The sequence below is a fragment of the Sorex araneus genome, chromosome 2 (assembly GCF_027595985.1).
Source record: "Sorex araneus isolate mSorAra2 chromosome 2, mSorAra2.pri, whole genome shotgun sequence".
NCBI lineage: Eukaryota > Metazoa > Chordata > Mammalia > Eulipotyphla > Soricidae > Sorex > Sorex araneus.
In genome coordinates this window covers 115,433,449-115,454,808 of record NC_073303.1, presented here as the reverse complement: position 1 = coordinate 115,454,808, position 21,360 = coordinate 115,433,449, and the positions used below count along the sequence as shown (strand labels likewise).

At 37.1% G+C, this 21,360-nt stretch overlaps 1 protein-coding gene across 2 annotated transcripts in view; it reads right to left on the bottom strand.

Moving 5' to 3' along the window:
• The window catches only part of CSMD3 (CUB and Sushi multiple domains 3), a 1,180,343-nt gene that overhangs the window by 30,647 nt on the left and 1,128,336 nt on the right, over positions 1-21,360 (bottom strand). For both annotated transcript variants that reach the window (XM_004607658.2, XM_055125482.1), the window contains 4 exons: positions 16,347-16,526; positions 14,540-14,713; positions 3,605-3,778; positions 2,129-2,202 (listed from right to left, as the gene is read on the bottom strand). In XM_004607658.2, coding sequence (XP_004607715.2) covers positions 2,129-2,202; positions 3,605-3,778; positions 14,540-14,713; positions 16,347-16,526 — 602 coding nt within the window. The remainder of the gene's footprint in view (positions 1-2,128; positions 2,203-3,604; positions 3,779-14,539; positions 14,714-16,346; positions 16,527-21,360) is intronic.

Sequence of the window (21,360 nt, the reverse complement as noted above, 5' to 3'; positions counted from 1 at the left end):
CTGAGGATTCTGAAAAGACCTGCACATGGATTTAGGCTTAAGTCAGCTGAGAAATGTTAGCTATTTCCAATAAATAGCCTTTTTAAAATTATTGAATTACTGTGAAATACAGTTATAAAACTTTTATGTTTGATTTTCAGTCATAAAATGATTAAACACCCATCCCTCCACCAGTGCACATTTTCTACCAACAATGTCCCCAGTATTCCACCCACCCCACACCTCCCCCTGCATCTATGGCAAACAATTTCCCTCATACTCTCTCTCTACTTTTGGGCATCATGTTTTGCAATACAGGTACTGAGAGGCTAAATTGCTTTTCTTAATCCAGTATGGTGCCTTGTCCAGTTATATAATGCCACAGTCTTTTGAAATGTACCAATAAATTGATATTAGCTAAATTATGTAATTAAAAAATTCCTTGCTCTATATAGACTCAGGAATTAGAATTTTATATTGACAATCTACTGTTATTATGTAAGAAGGGCTATGGCCCTATATTAATTTATTTAGTAAAATGCATTTTATAAATAAGACATTTAAAGTTTCAATAGATATTGATATAATTATACTCACACCATATTTGAAATATAGATTCCCACATTCGCCAAGATACAATGTAATGATACATCATTAGTATGTCAAATAATACAAAATCAAAGTTATGCTAACTTTGTGATAACATTTTCCAGTGATTATATAGAATTCTTAAAAAGCAATAATGACTGTATTCATAATGTAGGGTGATTATTCTAAAGTCAAACTTTTTCTTTTTTTTTTCCTTTGGCTTTTTGGTTCACACCTGGCAATGCTCAGGGGTTATTCCTGGCTCTGCACTCAGGAATTACTTTTGGCAGTGCTTGGGGGACCATATAGGATGCAGAGAATTGAACCCAGGTCAGCCGAGTGCAAGGCAAATGCCCTACCCACTATACTATCGCTCCAGCCCCATCAAACTTATTATTTTTCAGTATTTCAAAAGGCACTTACTAGAACAGATTCACAGGCCTCAGAAAATCTGCCACTTTATTGCACAGAGACTAACATCAAAATCCTGTATTTGGTTAGTATAGTGCCACTGGCTGACTTGTTCTATCATCTGGCCAGTCTTATTCTGCTTCACATTGATTAAAAATGGTATCGATTAGCTGCCCATTTGTCAGGATTTGCATGAACTGATAAAGCCTCTAATAGGAACAGGATATAGAAAGACAGAAACTACTTTTGGAATTTTCTGGAAAGGCAAAAATATCTGGAAAGGCAAATATTGATGTTCACACAGTGCCTGAACTGTAGATAAACAGCAACTATTCTTAGCTACACAAATATGACACCTGTGATGAGCACTTCTTTAGAAATGGATGTTCTTTAGGTTTGCACCAAATTTCATAAAAAACAGTACAATTTAGAAATCCCTATAATACAAAGCTGCTGGGCAATGTGGAAATTGACTATTTCCATTTGAATCAGGATGCATGCGGGATCCCTTTAGGCCCCTTAACAAAAATTAATGTGCTGAATTTCTAAATCTAAATTGGAAAAATAGAGAACAAGAAAGTCAGCCACACATGACTAGGCATGCCAAAGGATTCTAATATAACAGTCCAACAAAGGGGTTCTAGTTAAACTACTTCACTAGATACTTCCCACATTAACAGGCATGCTTGAAGGTATTTTAGTACTAATCATAATCAATAATTTTGATTATATACATATTATAATAAAAATATTTTACTCATTGCCTTATTGGATAACCATGCTTCCGTGTACCTGATAACTCAGAAGTGTCTCTTTCAATCTTTTTCATCTGTTATTTTACTCCTAGTCCCCACAACTGACACTCTCACATAGTCTTTCTACTCTCGACAATTGCATCATCCAACTATCTCTCCTCTTTTGTTTTCTTTTAGCCCCCTGGCCAGTGAAGCTATTTTCTTAAAGCATACGTTTTCTTTGCTCAATGTCTTTGGCTCTCACTCTTCTATTCCCTGTTACATAAAGGAAGATAACTATGAAGACAGGTAAGTATGACTTCTCTTTTACTAGCATTCGTGGGATTAAATGTACAGGAAGCAGAGAATTTCTTCTGAACTTGGTATATACTGAATTATTTATTTAAAGTACTCACTTGAAATCCAAATGTATTGTTCTGAGATCCATGCCTAGGCACTCCCGGGTTTTCACATGAGGTACGAGTGGGTTCTAAAATGAAGAATAAAGATGTAATTTTTCTTTAAAACTTATGGTTATATTTTAGTGTATTTTTCTCTCAGATTTTAACTGAACTCAAGTTTAATGAAAAAGCCCTGGGTAATCATAAATAATGTAAATTTAAAGTACCTCTCCATAGATAGAAACTTGCTAATCTTACAGAAAGTCAGGTAAGACTGCGCTATATTTGAATTATTCAATTCTTGAACTTTGAACCATTATAATACAAAAGCACTTGCCATCTGACTAATGATATGAATTAAAAAGGTAAGAAAAAATGAGGACTATGAAAGAAGAATATATGCATAAAATATTTGCTGAAGGACTTCACTGAGTTACATTTTCAAGTGGGGTCATATTCCTCACAAATAAGGTGTCTTTTCAATTTATTTTTGTTCTACTTTCCCCTAAACAAGGCTTATTCACTAACACAGGTTGAAGATCCAGACTTAACAATGGTAGGACTGGCAATATTGGAATCAGCAACTTCATAGGGCAGATTATTTGGTAAATTTGCCAACTGTGGCATTTAATTTTAAGATTAAAGAAAGGTTCTTGGAGCCATTTTGAAATAAATGTATACTTGATTTTTGAGCAAGTTTAATTTCCCTTAAACATTCTTTATTAACTACAAGATCTATACAAATATCAGACCATACTGCTATCAATCTTTAAGGTTTTTTTTCCTCTTTTATTGCTAAACATAAAAATTACTTCAAGTGTTTCTTATGGAAGTTTAAAATACTAAAAATCATGCCACATGTTTTAATATGTTTTTAATACTCATTTTCAGTGATTTTTAAATCACTTCTATATTTGATATTTGTTTTCCATCTTTAGTCCATTACAATTTAAAGGATAAAAATGCATTTGCTAAAGTAAACAATGCTGTCTTCCCGAGGGACATACATGAGTGACTCAGAGTCTGGTGGTAACTCTAAATACTGCTGGGTATCACATCTGTTTTTTTTTTTATTTAAAGAAGATAGATTTCCAATGAGGTGCAGTTAAAATTAAAATTAATTTTATTTTGTGTCAAATGGGCTGGAGCGATAGTACAGCGGGTAGGGTGTTTACCTTGCACACGGCTGACCTGGGTTCAATTACTCCACCCCTCTCTGAGAGCCCGGCAAGCTACCGAGAGTATCTTGACTGCATGGCAAAGCCTGGCAAGCTACCCGTGGCATATTTGATATGCCAAAAACAGTAACAACAAGTCTCACAAAGGAGATGTTACTGGTGCCTGCTCCAGCAAATTGATAAGCAACAGGATGACAGTGACAGTGACAGTGTGTCAAATAAATATGGGAAACTTAAAGATTTAGAAAGTCATTAATTGCTACTACTACCTATTACTGTAAAATTACTGGGTATCGTCAGCCTTTCATATTACCTATACAGTGAGGGGATGAGCCGCTCCAAGTGCCATCTGCTTGACATATTCTGGTGCTTGATCCTACTAGTATGAAAGGTGAATTGCAGTTGAATGAAACCTCTGACTGGTAAATGAAGCTTTTTCCCTCCCTTTTTCCTTGGGCAGGTATACCCGGGTCACCACAAAACTTTGCTAGAGGTAAAAAGAAACACAATGAATATAGAGATTTAGGATATATTAGTGTAAACAGTTTAGAAAAGTGACAGGTAACAGGATTATTACATTAAAGCAACATACATGTTTTCTCAAACTTAGGAACTTTTAAGCTACTATCAATAAGGACTAAAGGTGGGGCCTGAGCGATAGTACAGCGGGTACCAGTGATTGCCTTGCACGCGATTGACCTGAGTTCAATCCCCAGCAGCCCATATGGTCCCCCAAGCACTGCAAGGAGTGATTACTGAGTGCAGAGCCAGGAGTAACCCCTGAGCATCGTTGGGTGTGACTCCCTCCAAGGAAAAAAAAAAGGATGAAATGTTTGATTCATTTGAATATTTTAAAAAAGAGAGACTGATTAGGGTATTTTTTTCACTAATTTGATCTTCTTTATAATAAGAATTTGGAGTGGAAGGGTTGGGCTACTCATGGCTGTGCCCAGGGCTGACTCCTCACTCTGTGCTCAGGCATCACGACTGGCAGGCGTGAAGACCATATGTGGTGCTGGGGCTCAAACCTGGGTTGGCTGTATGCAAGGAAAATGTCCTACCTATTGTGTAATCGCTCTGGTCCCTCAGAAGAATTTGGCGGGAGGGGTTGGAGGTGGGTTGGTGTTGACTGAAACCAAACCATGTTTATGTAAACAAAAGCTAAAAAAGTTGGAATCGACTAACAAAAAAGTCATGCAATTCAACAGCAACTCTGTCATGCAGAACTAACCGATATATGTTTAGGTTGTGCTCTTAAAATTGCTCTGTTCATATGTATCCAAAATAACTTTATTGTATTCTGTTAGATATTCAGGTTTTATACTCCAGTATCTTTTAGGCAGTTAGGTTAAGCTTGGAAAAACCCCTATCCTTGTAGGGAAAGCCAGCAAAAAATTAAAAATATTAAGTGAAAATGGTAGAATTTCAAAGGTAAAAGTCCAAATACAAAAAAAAAAAGTGTAGTAAAAGGATCACAGAAATCTGTTCATGTTTATTTATATGGTGTGATGGATGAGGAAGATTTATTTTGTTTTTACTTAAATGAATGTTTTGGGGAGCATGCTCAGGAGTGCTCAGGAGATTTGGGGTGGAGGTCGAGGAACCCTACAAGTGATACTTAAGCAACAGAGCTGGATTGTATAATGCCAGTGGTGTCACACTGCATAGGTCCAGAAGAACTGGGAACAGTTCTTCAGTGGTGCTTAGAGGTCAGTGGTGCTCAGGAGGTCAACGGGCCAGGAGAACAAAACCTTGGGCCTGGTGTATGCAAGGTATGTGCTCCCGAACACTGTGCTATTTCACCAGTTCCGGGTTAAACTTTATTATATATATCTTTTTGTTTTGTTTCAGTGTCATTTCCAGTGGTGCTCAGGACTTATTCTTAGTTTGACACCCAACTATCGATGTGCTCATGGGTGCCAGGAATTGAATTTATGTTAGCAGTATGTTAGACAAGTACCTTATCCACTGAACTATCTTTTCTGCCCCTATTTTTAATGTGTATCTATTTATCCTTTCGTTTGTTTGGTAGCCACCAATGGCAGTTCTTAGGTTTCATTCTTGGCTTTGTGTGTAAGGGTCACTCCTGGCAGTGCTCAGGGTTTCATATGTGGTGCCAGGGATGGAACTAGAGTTGATCACATGCAAGGCAAGTTCCTTAATTTCTGTGTTAGCTCCCTAGCCATCCAGATTAGGTTTTATATTCTCTCTTTCTGTCTGTCTCTGTCTCTGTCTCTGTCTGTCTCTGTCTCTGTCTGTCTCTGTCTCTGTCTCTGTCTCTGTCTCTCTCAGGGTAGGGCACAGTGGACAAATCAGGCATTTCTCAGAGGACCATGACCATGACGGGCCTAGGGTTGAACATCGGACTCCTTATACAATGCCTGCACTCTATTTGCCCTTTGAGCCATCCCACTGAGATACTCTCAGTGTAAGAGCACCTCTCACAGAGAAAAAAATTAGAGGCATTTAATTTTTCTGATATCCCAAGGGGGGCTGCACTCTAGCTACAGAAAGCAGCATTGCTAAAGTCCTATATTGTGTATATCAAGCATGAGAGAGGAAAATAAGGTGAATAAGTTTAGTATAGAGTAAGAATGCACATGCGCTTGATTCAGTGAGATCAGATGATTTGAAAACTTGAAGAAAATAAAGCCAAAGTTACCTGGAATATATACTTCCAACTTTTTGTTGTAGGAAAATTTATTAGTCTTTAATTGGATGTTGAATCATTTTTAAGGATATATAGTTTTTTATTTGTAAACAGAGCACCAGAACACTTATCTCCCTAATGCAAATAAATAACAACACCAAAAATATAGCCTTGAAATGGCTATAGTTTGAGTGATCAATCAAAAGTATCATCCAAACAAAGATGATCTGAAAGTTAAATGGGGACTCTAACTGGTTTGACATTTACCAGGAAGATAGGAATAACGGAGGAAAGCTCTGGGAGTAGCTAGAATATATGAGTACCCTAATTATAAACTATCTTTGTTTAAATCTTTGTTCAAAGAAAGCTCTTCACTAAATTTCAGAAACCTAGAAAAGCATTTTCCTTTGAAAATCCTTTCTAGACTTTTAGTTTCTTCTTTAAGCAGTTAAAATTGAAATCATTCAAGAAGAAAACTTTAGAACAAAGTAACAGGTAAAAATAAACACCTTCTTTAATTGATTTCTTGTTTTAATTTTCAGAAAGTGCTAGACATTGGAAACCTTGGTATCACTTGACATTTAATAATATATAGTAATGTAACATTAAGCCCTAAATAGCAAGGTCTTTGTTTTGTTCATTTTTTTTTATTGTGAACATATTTGAATTGGATGGTTCAAAGGATAGGATCTCAGTGGGCATTTTAGCAATTATTTATATGCCAAATTAGTTCATAATCAACTTCTGAAGTGTTTCTTTTGAAGTGTACCTTTCATTCATTTATTTCAGTATCTTATATGTGTTTAACAAATAAGCTACAACTCTACAAAATGTCAGCCAATCCTCATATCCCCTACCTTCTATCATTCCATTTTCTTTCTACAGAGGCTCAGGGACAGAAATAGCCAACCTAGCAATCTACTGGTGTAAAGATTAGAGGCTTAAAATACAAGGTATACTTTCAAAGCCTTCGGTTCTCAATGACATACAATTTAACATAAAAGGACATAGTACGTTGAACACAATTAAAGAGAAAAATCTCTCCTCTTTATACTGTTCCTAAGATGAATGAATTGGGCTATTTTCTGGATAAGAGCATTGCCTCTTGAATTTACCTTATCTGAACTGGAATTGAATGACTATAATAGAAAAATAGCTTTATCTCTCATGCTCATCATAACTGGTGAAGTTACTTAAAACAAATCAATCCCAAGAGTCTCATAGTTTGCCTTTAGACCCTCTACTCCACCATGTAAATTTGTCCTGAGAGTAGTGAAGGCCCCGAAGACTAAGAGGATGCTTTTGTCTTTCTCCTGATCATGTTGTTCTTGTTCTTATCCATGAAGGAATCATTCCCAAACCTCTAACCTCAAATATATTATATGCATTCAACTGTTATTGACAGTGTAGTAAATAATTAGGTACCTAAATAATATTGAATAATATAATAAAGCTTAACATAAAAATAAAACAATAAAACCATAAAAACAACATTATCTCTCTACCCTTAATAACCTGGAAAAATGTAGTTTGGGCAGTACCATCCAAAAATAGGATTTTCTATAAACATTTTTTCTCTGGAAACACATCTTTTCTTTCACTTAAAGATAATGCCATCTGTAGGATAACATAGCCTCAGGTAGTTTACGTTTACTGGGTTACTCCCGTCACAGTGCTCCCATTCCTCTGTGTTTATTTGTAGCTTCTTTCTTAGTGTTCTGTTGACTTGTAAATATTGTTTTTCTCTTCTCCTTGAGTCCTTTGCACAGTTTATTCAGAGCCATGTCCTTTTTGTATGGACACAGGAAGACTTAGCAAATGCTATGCTTTTGTAACCTGGGAGTCATTTGACTCTACATGATATTTTCCTCCTGTTCCAAGGAAAACTGTCCAAGGGCATTTGTTCTCTTCACCTAAGCCTCAGCTGCCCTTACTTCCTCGCACCCCCCAAAACAGGGCCCCAACGAGGGACGGGACGGACCCAGGGCAAGCGGTGAGTTGTGTGCTACCCTGGCATCGAGATGGGCCTGGCCAAAGTGCCTAATGCTTAACTATAAGTTAAGAGCTTGGTCATAGACAAATGCTGTCATGATCCAAATAGTGATAACTATATTTGGACCCTGATAGGGTTAGGAATGATTAATCTGGCCTGAGTGCTATAGTCTGAGTTTGGCAAGATGTGGCCAGGAGAGCAGCCTTGCAAGCCTCAATGTATCTCTTGCTATGTCCATACAAAAATAACTAGTATTAAGATGTTAATGATGTTAATGAGTATTTGACTAAGGAGAGGAGAAAAAGCCCTTAAGAGGTCTTTTGCCTACTGGCAGTCAGGAAGGGCTTTGGAATGGCCCTAGTTTGTGTTCCCTTTGAACCTGACAGCCTTCAGGAAGGGCTTTCTTATGGCGATTTTGCTACCTGGCTGTGTGTGGCCTAGGGGCAAGGAGGAGAGAGAAAAAGGAAGGAGAGAGACAAGAGAATGGAGGCTGGGTTAGATCCAGAGAGAGGATGGAGCTAGGAGTGAGGGAGATGAGAAAGATGGAAGATTGAGTAAACGGTAACTAATCAGCAACCAGCTTGGTCCTTGTTCTTCCTTCGCCTGTCCTTGGCCAACAGCCGTCCCAATCCAGCCCATACACAGCGGTGGTTCCAGAGTACCCAATGTGGGCAGTGAGACACAGCCGCCCAGAGAGCCTACAAGTGCACAGGTCCGTCGGCGTACTTTAGTTTTTTACAGCCATCTATATTCCCCAGGTGTACAAAAGTACACAGCAGTGATGTCTTCTATATTCACTGCAACTCTAGTCACAATAGCCAGAATCTGGAAACAACCCAACAGCCTAAGAACAGATAACTGGTTAAAGAAACTATGGTACATCTACACAATGGAATTCAATTGTGTAGAATTCAATGCAGCCATTAGGAGAAATGAAGTCATAAATTCGCTTATAAATGATTGAAAATGGAGAGTATCATGCTGAGTGAAATTAGTCAGAAGAGGGAGAGACACAGAATGATTCTAATCACTTGTGACATATATAAAAAAAAACAACATAGTATGACACTGATACCCAGGGACAGAAGAAACACAGGCCAGGAGGACTGGTCCACAATTGGAAGCCTCCCTCAAGTTCTGAGGGAGAGGGTAGCCGGGATAGAGAAGTAACTATTATGACAATGATAGTTAGATAGGATCATGACAGCATCTCAATAAGAACCGCATGCTGAAAGTAGGTAAAGGAACAAACATGATAAACTCTCAATATCTGCATGTAAACCATAATAAACCATAATGCCCAAAGGGAGGAGAGAGAGAGACAGAGAGAGAGAGAGAGACAGAGACAGAGACAGAGACAGAGACAGAGAGAGTGTTGGGAAGGAAACTGGGGACACTGTTGTTGGGAAATGTACACTGATGGAGGCATGAGTGTCAGAACACTGTATGACTGAAACCTGATCATGAACTGCTTTGTCACTGTACATCTCATAGTGATTCAGTTAAAAATTTAAAAGATAAAGTCACCTCCCCCCACCTTTTTCTTTTCCAACTTTTGGACCACCTTGGAATTCTCAGGGCCTAGATCACCTATGACAGGGCTTAAGGGATCATATAAGGTGCCAGGGATGGAACCCAGGTTAGATGCAGGGAATACTCTACCCTCTATAGTATATAACAACCTCCAAAGTCTCTTTGTCTTTATCATGTGAAGTCCTCCTCCTATAACCTCAAAGCCCTGGGCACCTCTATTTGATTCTCTAATTTAACATTCCAATCCAGCTTTCCTGGATTCAACTCTGAAGCTTTTGCAATTATTGTAGCTTGCTTGTCTCCATAAGCCAATATTGTTCCTTTGCTTATACATTCGATGCTGTTTTGATTGCTCCATTAGTCTGTGAAGAGCCAGAAAACTGCGGGGGGTGGTGGTGAGGGGAGGGGGTTGTATGAAAGACGGATGTCTCCCCTGCTACTAGGTGCTGGTAAGTAATTTCTCTGAAGTAAATGTATCATGATCTGATGAGCCAACAAAATAGAAGTAAGCATGACCCATATTTGAATTTCATAATGGAAAGCTCTTCAAATAAATTGTGTTAAAGCATGACTAATATTCTGGCTTCAATTAGCCATCATATTCCATAACATATATGAAGTGGTTTGGTATATGCCTGTTAAGAGCTAGTTGGTTTAAGTCCATGTCTAAAATATGTGACAGGCTGAGTCCATCTCTGCTGACACCGTCAGCTGTTCTGTCCATGCTGAGACAATCAACTGTGTCCAGAGGCTCCAGAGACCTCAGTATCACTTCACTCTGCTGCTCAACTCCTAGAAGTGTCCCAGTCAGGCTCTTTCTGGGTTTGGTGCAAATTATTATATATATTATATACATGTAATATTATATATAATATGCATGATATGATATATACACATATATGCATATGTACATATATATATATAATGTCGATATACGTACATTATCACTCCTATTTCATAATTGGTTCAGATTATTTTATATGTAACTCACTCCCTTCCCAGAATCAGGTACATGGCTTCTGCTCACCCACCTCCCAGAATGAACTAACCTATAGAAAGCTGAAGCTGGGCCTGAGAGACAATACAGAATAAGGGCACCCACCTTGCACTCTGCTCACCTGGGTTCAATCCCTAGCACCCCTATGGTTCGCCCAAGCCCACCAGGAGTGGTTCCTGAGCACAGAGCCAGGATTAAGCCCCCAAACCAAGCTGCAGCTCCCAAACCAAGAAAAAAAATAAAATAAAGCTGAAACTTCCGTTAAATAGCCCAGAGACACACAATGAAAGACACCGGAGACTGTGCTAAACTGCTTTCTCTCTTCAGTGACCACTCTTGTGGACCTGAACAGTGCATACTCATTTAATAAACTAACTTTATTCTCACCTTGATTGTCCCACTCTCCTGGTAAACTCTTTTACCAACCCCATTACATAAAACTGGGATAAAGAGTTCCTCTCCCCTCATGTGCATAATTATTTTATAATAAACATAACACTTCTTGAATTATATCTTTTAAATAAAATCTCTGAATGTCTCTAAATTTAGTGAATACCAGTGAAACAAAAGAATGATATGATATATTGAACTTTGCCAAGACTGCTAAATTTCCCCAGGAGTCTGTCTCAAAAACATCCTTTTTCTCTGGCCCATGAAAATGGACTTTGTTTAGTATTGCAGTCTAGTTGTCTCATTTCCTTATATCTTGATAATTTTTCTACACGTCTATCTATGTTCAAGTTGTCAAATTATCTAGAGTTACTACTAAAATAAGAGCTTATGTTTATATTTCTGTACTTATGTGTTTAGGCAAATGTTACAAGAGCATTTGTAGAAGACAAACCTAAAAATACAATCTTTGGGCCATAGACTGTACATCTTTAACTCTATGACAGCATCTAATTCTGTAAATGAATGCTATATAAATGAACAGGACTTAGAAATTCCATCTTGCTCCACACATGTATACTTCTTATAGTGTTCCGTTTCTGCTGCGCTTTCCTCCTGCCCCTTCCTCCTAAAAGATACTCTCCTGCATTGTTTTCTGGCAAATCAGATCCAGTTCTTGCATAGTTGGGGAAACAGCAGACACCAGACCCTCTGGTTACCATACAAAACTTGAAGTTAAGTGGTCATCTAACCACATCATCTCAAGGAACCAACCATTTTCAACCAAACATCCATCATAGACACAAGTTTCATTAAACACTGACTCCTCCTGGGCCCCCTGGATCTTTCTCCCTTGACTGTTCTACCATAATCTTTTTCTCTAACTTACCTTCTAACCAGCCTTATATAGTTTCCTAGTCCTATTCTGGGAATAAAACGGTTATTAGTAGATAAGAAATACACTATTTTCTTAAGCTGATTTCCTTGCACTTTGATAAAGTTGTTTTAGGTGTGTTTTTTGGGATGTTAGAGGGGGTTGGGGGTTGCATAAACCCTCTTCTCTGTATAATTAGTCTTAAAATGGCAAGCATCACAATTTAGGTTCAATAACAGTGCTCATTTCCAAAGCTCCCATGAGTGTATAATATTTGCATCACTCCATACTTTCCCCCACTCTTGATAGTGTCCAACTTTAACTTTCAGTCCTATAATTAGGAGATAAGTATCCAACTGAGGCAAAGCAAAGGTAAAGTTAGTATGCTCGCACATGTTCTTCTGTCCCACCATCTCCTAAGGCTTCTTCTCACACCACTGTAAGCACCAAAACCACAGAAATAATGGGATTGCCCATCAATACATCAATCCTGGTTGGAAATGGTGAAGAAAACTGAAGCTAGCAGACCATTTGCTTCACTGTAACATAACTGCAATGAAATTACCATAAAATCTTGATTCATGTATCTGCATAATGATGATTCAAAAAAATATTACATATAGTTTACAAAGGGGTGAATTCCAATCTCCACTCATAGGGTGGTCTTTACTTAGAAAAACCCTTCTTTCTTGTGAATACCTATTCTCACTTTTAGAGAAGCCCTATAAAATGCCCCTGCTCCATTCCCTTTGAGGCAACTCTTTGACTTTGTCTACTCTCTGTCTACCTTAGAACATACATTGACTCTTTAATGAAACTTTCTTTGCTTCACTGCATGCTTCTCCTGAAATTCTTTTCTGTGATGAAGACAAAAACCTGGGCCCCAGAAAAAGGTTGGGATTATCTGTTTCCCTTTCCTGCGCGAATAGCGTAACTCTGCTCCTGCCTGAGGGTAAGGCTTCCCTCAAGCCTAGATGGCATGGTTTTCTAGCTGCTTATTGAATTTGGCAAAATCTTCATGTCTGCATTAAACAGGAGCTCACACAGGCTTTCTGGACCTTACTTCCTGGATAGCCCTCACCTGAGTCATATCTCTATTGTCCATTTTTATTTCTTTGTTTTAGGAACTTCTTATATATTCTTTATAATATTGCTATTCTTCAATCCCACTGATCCAAGGCTGTAAGTGGAATTCAGAAATGAGAAAAAAATTTCTTATGTGGTTATTTCTACTTTTTAATTTGTAGGATGGAGTTTCTGTACCTACTTTAAGAACTCTCCCCTTCTTTACCCCTAGGGCCATTTGGTCTCTTACTTTTTACAAATTTTATATCTAAGTTAATGAATATGACATTGATTCATTATTTGGAGTGAAATACATTATGTTATGTCAGTATAAAGAAATTGTATTTATTTTGGTAGGGTAAACTAATTGCCTTGTACCATTGAGATGTCCATTTTTTCCTCCATGAAGTCTCTGATGATATTGATTATCAATAAGTGGTTTGTTCTCTATTCTGTAACATTCATTTACCTCTCATCCCTCTACCAGTTCCATATCTCCTTTGTTACTACGTGTTCTGTGTTTTGAAATCTGTGAACAACAAGTCCATTTACCACACATTTCACAGCAAACAAAAATGTGTTCTTGGTCATAAATGTGAGTGGAAGACATCATCTAAATAAACAAACAAGATGTGCAGTGTACTTTAAGAAGAACATATTCAAGAGGGGAGCAGTAAGATGAAAGTGCAGTGTGTAAGAAAACTATTATTTGCATACACCTAAAATTGTAAATAAGTTGATCAGAGAAGATATGCTAAGAAGAGACATTTTGAATACAAAACCAAATGAAAAAAGAATACATCTTCCAGGAAAAATAAATGTGAAAATCTCTGAAGTAAGAGCATGATTGAGTATTCAAGGAAATGATTGTCTGTGAGATGGAGCTGAGCAAATGAAGGCGAGGACACTAAAAAATTATGATGGGGGAAACAAGTAAAAGGTGATACGAACCTACAGACAGTGTAGAGTTTGCTCTGCATAATATGACACAACATTGGAGAATTCTGAGTAACCTAGTCAATTAAGTTTGCTAACTTCAAAGGCATGAGGATAAATGGAAGCTTCTGAAGCACTGGGGACTGGGAGATTGGAAAGAAGAGAGCACTGTACCAGTCATCTCTAACGGAGTACTGCTTAGTCCACGTCATGGACTTTGATTAAGTGTGTAAGCCAAAATCTGACTTCTGGTCTGATTTTGTTTTCTTCCAAATTAATCTTGAAGAGACACTTGCTGAAACCTATAGGCTATACTAACCTTTGTTAAAATAATAATCTTTTATCTTGAGTTTCACTCTGTTATTTTAGATATCTAATCGCAATCATTAACATGTCAAATAACTTCATCTGAATGAACATATAAAGGTGACATAGATTTACTGCAGAAAGTGATTTAGGTATAAATGAGAACTTTCAGATAAGCTCAATTGGACCTAAAGAGTTATTTTCTCATGGTAGAATTAATCTCAGAGGGTATTGATTTTGAGAAGTAAGAAAAGCTTTAAAATAAAGTAGTTTAAGCTAGAATCTAGAGGCAAGCCAGAGAGAATAAAAGACTTGGGTTAAATGGAAAGCAGTGGTAAACACTGCCTAGTTCTCTTGAATTTTAATTACATGTTGGAAGGAGCTTAACAATGTCATATTCTTTCTAGCAAAATTTGAAAGTTTTTAAGTAGCTGTTATAATTTCGGTGAAGTAGCTCTAAAAGAAAATAGAAAATCCAGTTTTCAATGTGCACATTATACTTACGTAAGCACTGTGGCACTTCCCCGCTCCAGGTACCATTCCCTACACAGGTCAAAACAGCAGGAAAGGAGAGTTCATAGCCTGGAGAACAGATGTAGCTAATGCTAAAGCCCCAGTCAAAATTTGTTCCTTCCAACCTTCCATTAGAAATCTGGGGAGGAGCTGCGCAGGTAACAGCTGCAATTACATTAAAAGCGATTAGACACAGCTGCTGAAATATCCAGGATGTGAAAAAAAAGAACAATGTCATTAGAAAATGCACATGTGCTAATTTAACCTCTTGGAGGACAATATGGTGTGACATGTTTTATTCTCTTGATAGTATTCCTGAAACATCCCTGGAATTAATCCCTCTAGGTTGCAACTATTTTTTAGCAACATAATGGCTACTGATTGTCAGGAATTCTCTCACAAAATCGCAAACTGCCTGACATGTAAGGCAAGGTAAATAGGGGTTGACCTTCTCTCCAGAGCACTGTAACTGATAAATTACTGGTTTAATATAAAATTATTTCTCAATGACCTTTAGACAGGCCTAGGAGTTGGGCTATATAGCTATACCGTGTCAGCCTTGGAGCAAGAAATTTGGAAGTCACTCTATGACATTTTTGAAAATACAGAACAAGTCTCATTAAAATATCCAAATTGGTTCTAGTAACCAGTTAGGTTCATATGTTAAAGGTTAGTGTGAGTTTTGTAAATGCTTTCTTAAAATTTTAAACATTCATTTCATTTTCAGCTGCTGTCAAAGTGATGAATGATTGTATTTTGATGGCTGGTAACATATCTGAGCCTTTTCTTTGAATTATATAAGCATGGCCTTACTATAACTAATGATGCATAAAATAGCTTCAGAAATAGAAAACTTCCATTAAACTATGTATATATACTAATTTTTTAGCACTATTATTCAGAATCTATACAATAAGGAAAGAGTTACACACAGAATTTATTGTTTTTTGTTGGGTTCTGTGGAGGAGATAATAGATAACTCACATTTTCAGAAAGATACCTGAATAAAAATTATCTCAATTTAAAAAATAAAAATTAGTGTTAAATAATATAAATTATCTAATATTGCATCTACTTTATTCTACAATAAAACAGAAAAATTGGTTAAAATTAAGATTTTATTTCCAATGGGGAAACAAAAAGCAAAAAAACATAAATTCTGTCAATATTAATCAAAGTATTAATTCTAGATTGCAATTTTTAAAGAAACAGGTTCTTTTATTTAAAAAAATAATTATTCTATAATTAAGGCTGATTTTTGTCAAAATACAGCTTTTGAGGGAGGCAGGAGCCTGGATAGGTAGTTCAGCAGATAGGACGCTGGTCTTGTATTCAGTCAACTGTGTTCCATCTCAGCACTGTTTCCTGAGGACAGTCAGCTGTGGCCCACATCCCCAATTCCCAAATTATTTTTTTCTCCTCATAATAGAATCATTTCATTCAAATAAGTTAGCAAATAAACATTATAATTCACGAAGGTTATAGTTATTTTTTCTCTCTTGTTTAAAGAAAAATTTAAAAAGTTGGCCACATTTGGTATTAAAGTCCAGAATATTTTTAATGCATTCACATTCATTTTCATTTTTTATCATGGGGTATAATGTTATTATTAAAATATTTCAAAATTCTAGATATTATGTTTGTGTGTTTTAAAAGTAAAACTTTTCAAGGAGCTTTATACTATCAGAGAAAAAGTAAACCTTAACACAAAACACAAAATTACTCTTAATAATTACTGTAAATTGTACATAAAATATCAGGAAGTTGCTACCTATGAAGATTGAAGACGTCATCATACCTCGACAAGTTGGCATCACACCACTCCACGTGCCATTGGTTGTGCATGTCCTGCTTCGGGAACCATTCAACTCCATTGTGTACCCTGGCTGGCACATGTAGGAAACATTTTGTCCAACCACATAATCATCTCCGTATCTCAATCCATTTGCTGGTATACCTGGGTCTCCACAGCTGATTACTATCAGCATTGAAAGAGACAAGCAGATGGTTAATGCGGTATGTATTTACTGGAGAAGAGAAGGAAGCATATGGCGTACTTAATAGACAAGTGGAGAAAATTGGTTATCATATTCATTGCTTAATCATAAAACATAAGCACACTTAAATTACATACAGGCAATACCTAATTATGATCAGGTATGCTTATTACCAATTTGCTACATATGGTTCAGAAAATGTCATTTCTGAGAAGGTTAGGTTAATGTTGAAGAGAGCACTCTGATGTTAGAGCTTCTTTAATAGGTCTCCCATATTCACAGAGAAGCTGGAGCACAGAGGCAAAATTTCCAGTATTGTACTAGAAGTTTGTATTTTGAATTTGGGATATAAAAAATATTTATTTTATTAGACTTGCTAGACTAAGAGTATTTTTCTACATGTTATCACTTAAATGAGAATTTTTTTTCTGTTGAGAGAAAAAAAATAAAGGTTATAATTCCTCCCTCACACTCTCCCACTCCTTGGAGATAAAAGCTGTGTGGCATATTTGCCTCATAGGATCGTTTTTTGTCTTTTAAATATTTTTGTCCATAAAAGAGTAAACAATTACACCAGTTACATCTAGATTAAATATCACAGTTAAATCTTAAACAGCCCTAAACACCATGCCATCTCTTTGGCCCTGATTTTTTATTAATAAAATGTTCCCAGTATGTTGAGGTTTAGGGTGAAAGTTAAAAAATAGATAAAATAAATGGACAACTGAATAGTACTTTTGTTACTTATTACATATTTATTAATTTACCATTAAATCTATGGATATCAAATGATGTTATTATTATTCTAATGTTCTGAGCCTAAGGTGCATTAAGTCTATGAATAGCACCACAGTGATGGTTCATCAGGCAGGGTGCTTGTGTACCATGCTGCCTAACCAGAGTTCAACCATACATGGCAAGAGCACAAGTTAATAGACATATCCATGTTCACACTCCAATAAAGTCTTTGAGGATGCCTATGGCATATCTTTTCTACATTGTTGTATTCTTAGGATCGAGACTCATTATAAGAGACAAAGTGCATATGTTTCAGGAATAAATGACTGATGAGTGTGTAAGGAATAATTAAACAGATCACATTTATACACAAAATTGTTTTAATGGTTTGGATTTAGTTGGGTGGGATTTTTTTTCATGAACTTTTATCCCATAATTGATGTCCAATTGGCAAAATTTATGATCATTCTTAAGCAGATAACCTTTGGATTAAAAATAAATGTGTGAATTCTAGTTAATCTATGTCATTTCAAAATAACCTTTTTTACCCTTTTAAATTAGCAATACAAATATGCACTCTGAAACCAAGTAGGACACAACCACTACAGTTTTATACAGAACTCATTTTATTACTCAACATCCAATAGATGAGTCTCTTGCCCCTGCACCTGGCTGTCTTCACTGGGGCCCCTTGGAGGGGGTGGGTTGAGTTTCCCTCCCTGCTCCAAGTTCGGATGAGCCTCATGCATGAAGGAACCGGCAGAGGAACCCAGGTGTGCAGAACCTGGGGATGAGATCTCCAAGCCTGCTTGGATGGGGACTAGGCCTCTTTTGCCGAGATTCCCCATTTTCCAGTAGCTATGCAGGCACCCCTACTAAATGGCCCCAGGGCCCTTTAATAACATCAAAAGCCAACATCCAGAGACTATAAAACCAAGCTCACTCCCAGAAGCATGAGACAGCATTCGCTTCCCTGCTGCATGACATCTTATAGCCTAGCTCTCCCTCTCAGAGAAACTGGCAAGCTACCGAGAGTTTCCTGCCCACATGAGAGAGACTGGCAACTTCCCCTTGCCATATCCATATGCCAAAACCAGTAACAATGATGGGTCTCATTCCCCTGATCCTTAAAGAGCCTCCAATGCAGCACCATTGGGAAGGACGAGTAAAGAGAGGCTGCTAAAATCTCAGGGCTAGGACGAATGGAGACGTTACTAAGACTACTTGAGAAAATCAACAATAAACATCATGATGATGATGATGATTTTCCAATACATATTTTTATATCTTGATACATAGATTCATATGTCTTATTTGTAATGACATAACATTCCCTGACTTGGGTATTTGTATCATATGATTCATGTAACCAACCCCCTATGGATCAATTATTTGTGATTCTGTTGTTCCCCTTTTAGAGACAATGCAGCAATAGACAAGCTTGCTCAGGAAGCTAAAGGCATATTCTTTGGACATGTCAAGCCACAAACCTAGAACAGATATCTATTGTAGCAAACAAAATTTCAGATGGGAAAGCCAAACCATTGTTTGATAATACTTCTCATATTACATAACCTCCCAAATCGAAAGTTGCTTCCCCTTAGATCTCAGTACCTTTTTACCAGCCTTCACTTAGCATTATTTGTTTTTGGAAGCAATGAATTCTTGCTTGAAGATGGCTGCTTTGTGCAGTAGTGATACCTAGTACTGACCTTCATTTCTTAGATACCTAGTACACAGCCCACTTAGCACAAATTCTCTCCAGACACCTCTAAATGTCTCCTGGAATGCAAGAGTACTCTCTCTGTCTCTGTCTCTGTCTCTGCTCTCCTCTCTCTCTCTCTCTCCCTCACTTCTCTCTCTGTCTCTAATTCTCCCTTTCTTTTATTTCCCACCTCTCTCGCTCATTTACTATGGAGTTTCAGAAAACATTTTAGATTTATTTCACCCTCTTTAGTATTAGTATATCCACAGCTTTCTCTCTCTCCCTTTTAAAATTATTTAGGGGCTAGAGCATCAGTATAGAGGGCAAGGTGCTTGATTTGCACACACAGGATTTGATCCCCAACATCCCACATGGTTCCCAGAACCTGCTAGGAGTAAACACTAATCATTGTTGGGTATGGTGCCCAAACAAAATATAACTAAATACATTTACTATTACTCTACTTTAACTAAAGGAAGGAAGGAAGGAAGGAAGGAAGGAAGGAAGGAAGGAAGGAAGGAAGGAAGGAAGGAAGGAAGGAAGGAAGGAAGGAAGGAAGGAAGGAAGGAGAGAAAGAAATAATAAAGGAGAGAAAGAAATAATAAAGGAAAGAAAGAAAGAAAGAAAGAAAGAAAGAAAGAAAGAAAGAAAGAAAGAAAGAAAGAAAGAAAGAAAGAAAGAAAGGAAGGAAGGAAGGAAGGAAGAAAGGAAGGAAGGAAAGAAGGAAATAGAGAAAGAGAGAAAGAAATAATAAAGGAAAGGAAGGAAGAAAGAAAGAAAGAAAGAAAGAAAGAAAGAAAGAAAGAAAGAAAGAAAGAAAGAAAGAAAGAAAGAAAGAAAGAAAGAAAAAGAAAGAGGGAGGGAGGAAGGAATGAAAGATGTAATGAAGGAAGGAAAAGAAAGTTACAGTTTCTCTGTAAAATAGCATTTCTTCAAGTTTGAATTAGAAAAGATAGTAGTATATCATTAATGGATTTGTTATGAAAATTTGAGCATCTATATGTTCCATAACATACATCCTAGCACACAGTAAACTTTCTAATATAGATATTATATTGTATAGCAGAAATAGCAAAAATTGAAAGGGAAGAAAAGAAACTTTTGTTTAAATGTGATTTCCAAGTATTAATGTGTGGAGAGTGGCCTTGAGCATGGCTGTGGCTGCATTCTGGAGGTCTTCAACTATGTACAAAAACTATGCACTGACATTATTTTATTTTATGTTGGGGTTTGGGGGCCACACTAGAATTATGGTTGGAAAAAAGTGTGATACTACTCAACTCAGAAAACTTATTTTACTCTTACTCTATATTCATTGTGAACATTGTCTGAACGAATGGTTTGAGGCTCTTCGTGTTCCTGGAGTGAGCAGATGCCACTGGGCTATACTAGCAAATGACAGGGACAAATGGAGACGTTACTGATGCTATTGAGCAAATTGATGAGCAATGGAATGACAAGTGACATATATTCATCATTTCATGTTATAATAATTATCTATTGATACTATAAGAAACTTTGTGATGTCCTTTATAAAACAACTCTGTCTCTACTAATCTTAAAATGGAGCTCAATGACAAAACCTGTATATTAAAAGATAAAATAAAGTTCATAGATAAGTTTCAGTAAGTCAACAAAATGACTCATTCTTTTGGGGGGCTTGGCACACCCCCTTCCCTCCACCCCCCATTCTCCCCTGAGGTAAATATCCTACTGGAAATCAGTTCTTCGTCTCTGGAGGAAAGGCATCCTCATTCATTGCTGCTGGTAAAATCTACTGCTTCAAACTTTTTTGAAAATATGTGGATTACAAATTATGCTTCCTTATGACTGATCAATTCCACTTGTGACATCCATCCCAAGAGGCCAAAATCTCTACATAGAAAAGGCATTTCAAAGGATGAAAACCCTATGTTCACTGCAGCCCTATTCACAACAGCCAAAATCGGGAAATAGCCCAAACTTCTAAGAACAGATGACTGGGAAAAAGAAACTATGGTACATACACACAATGGAATATTATTTGGTAATGAGAAAAGATAAAATAGATTTCCATTATGTGGATGTGTAGGATGACATTACTTTGTCCTCTTCCTCCTTGCCACAAGTAGCTTGTCCCGGTTTTCCCCGGAGTTTAGGCTTACCCCAGTCTCACCCATCAAGGTGTTCCCGACTCTCTCCCATCCCTTTGTTTAGCTATAATCACTTCTCCATGCTCTCTTCCCCAAAAGAGTTAATCCGAGGCTTTCCCTTAATCTGACTCTGCTAATTTGCAAGGTCAGACCTTCCTAGGATACTGAATTTATATTATATAAGTTAATATTGCCTTTCTCCTCTTCTTGTGCCTTTTGAATAATTTACTTTAAAGCTAT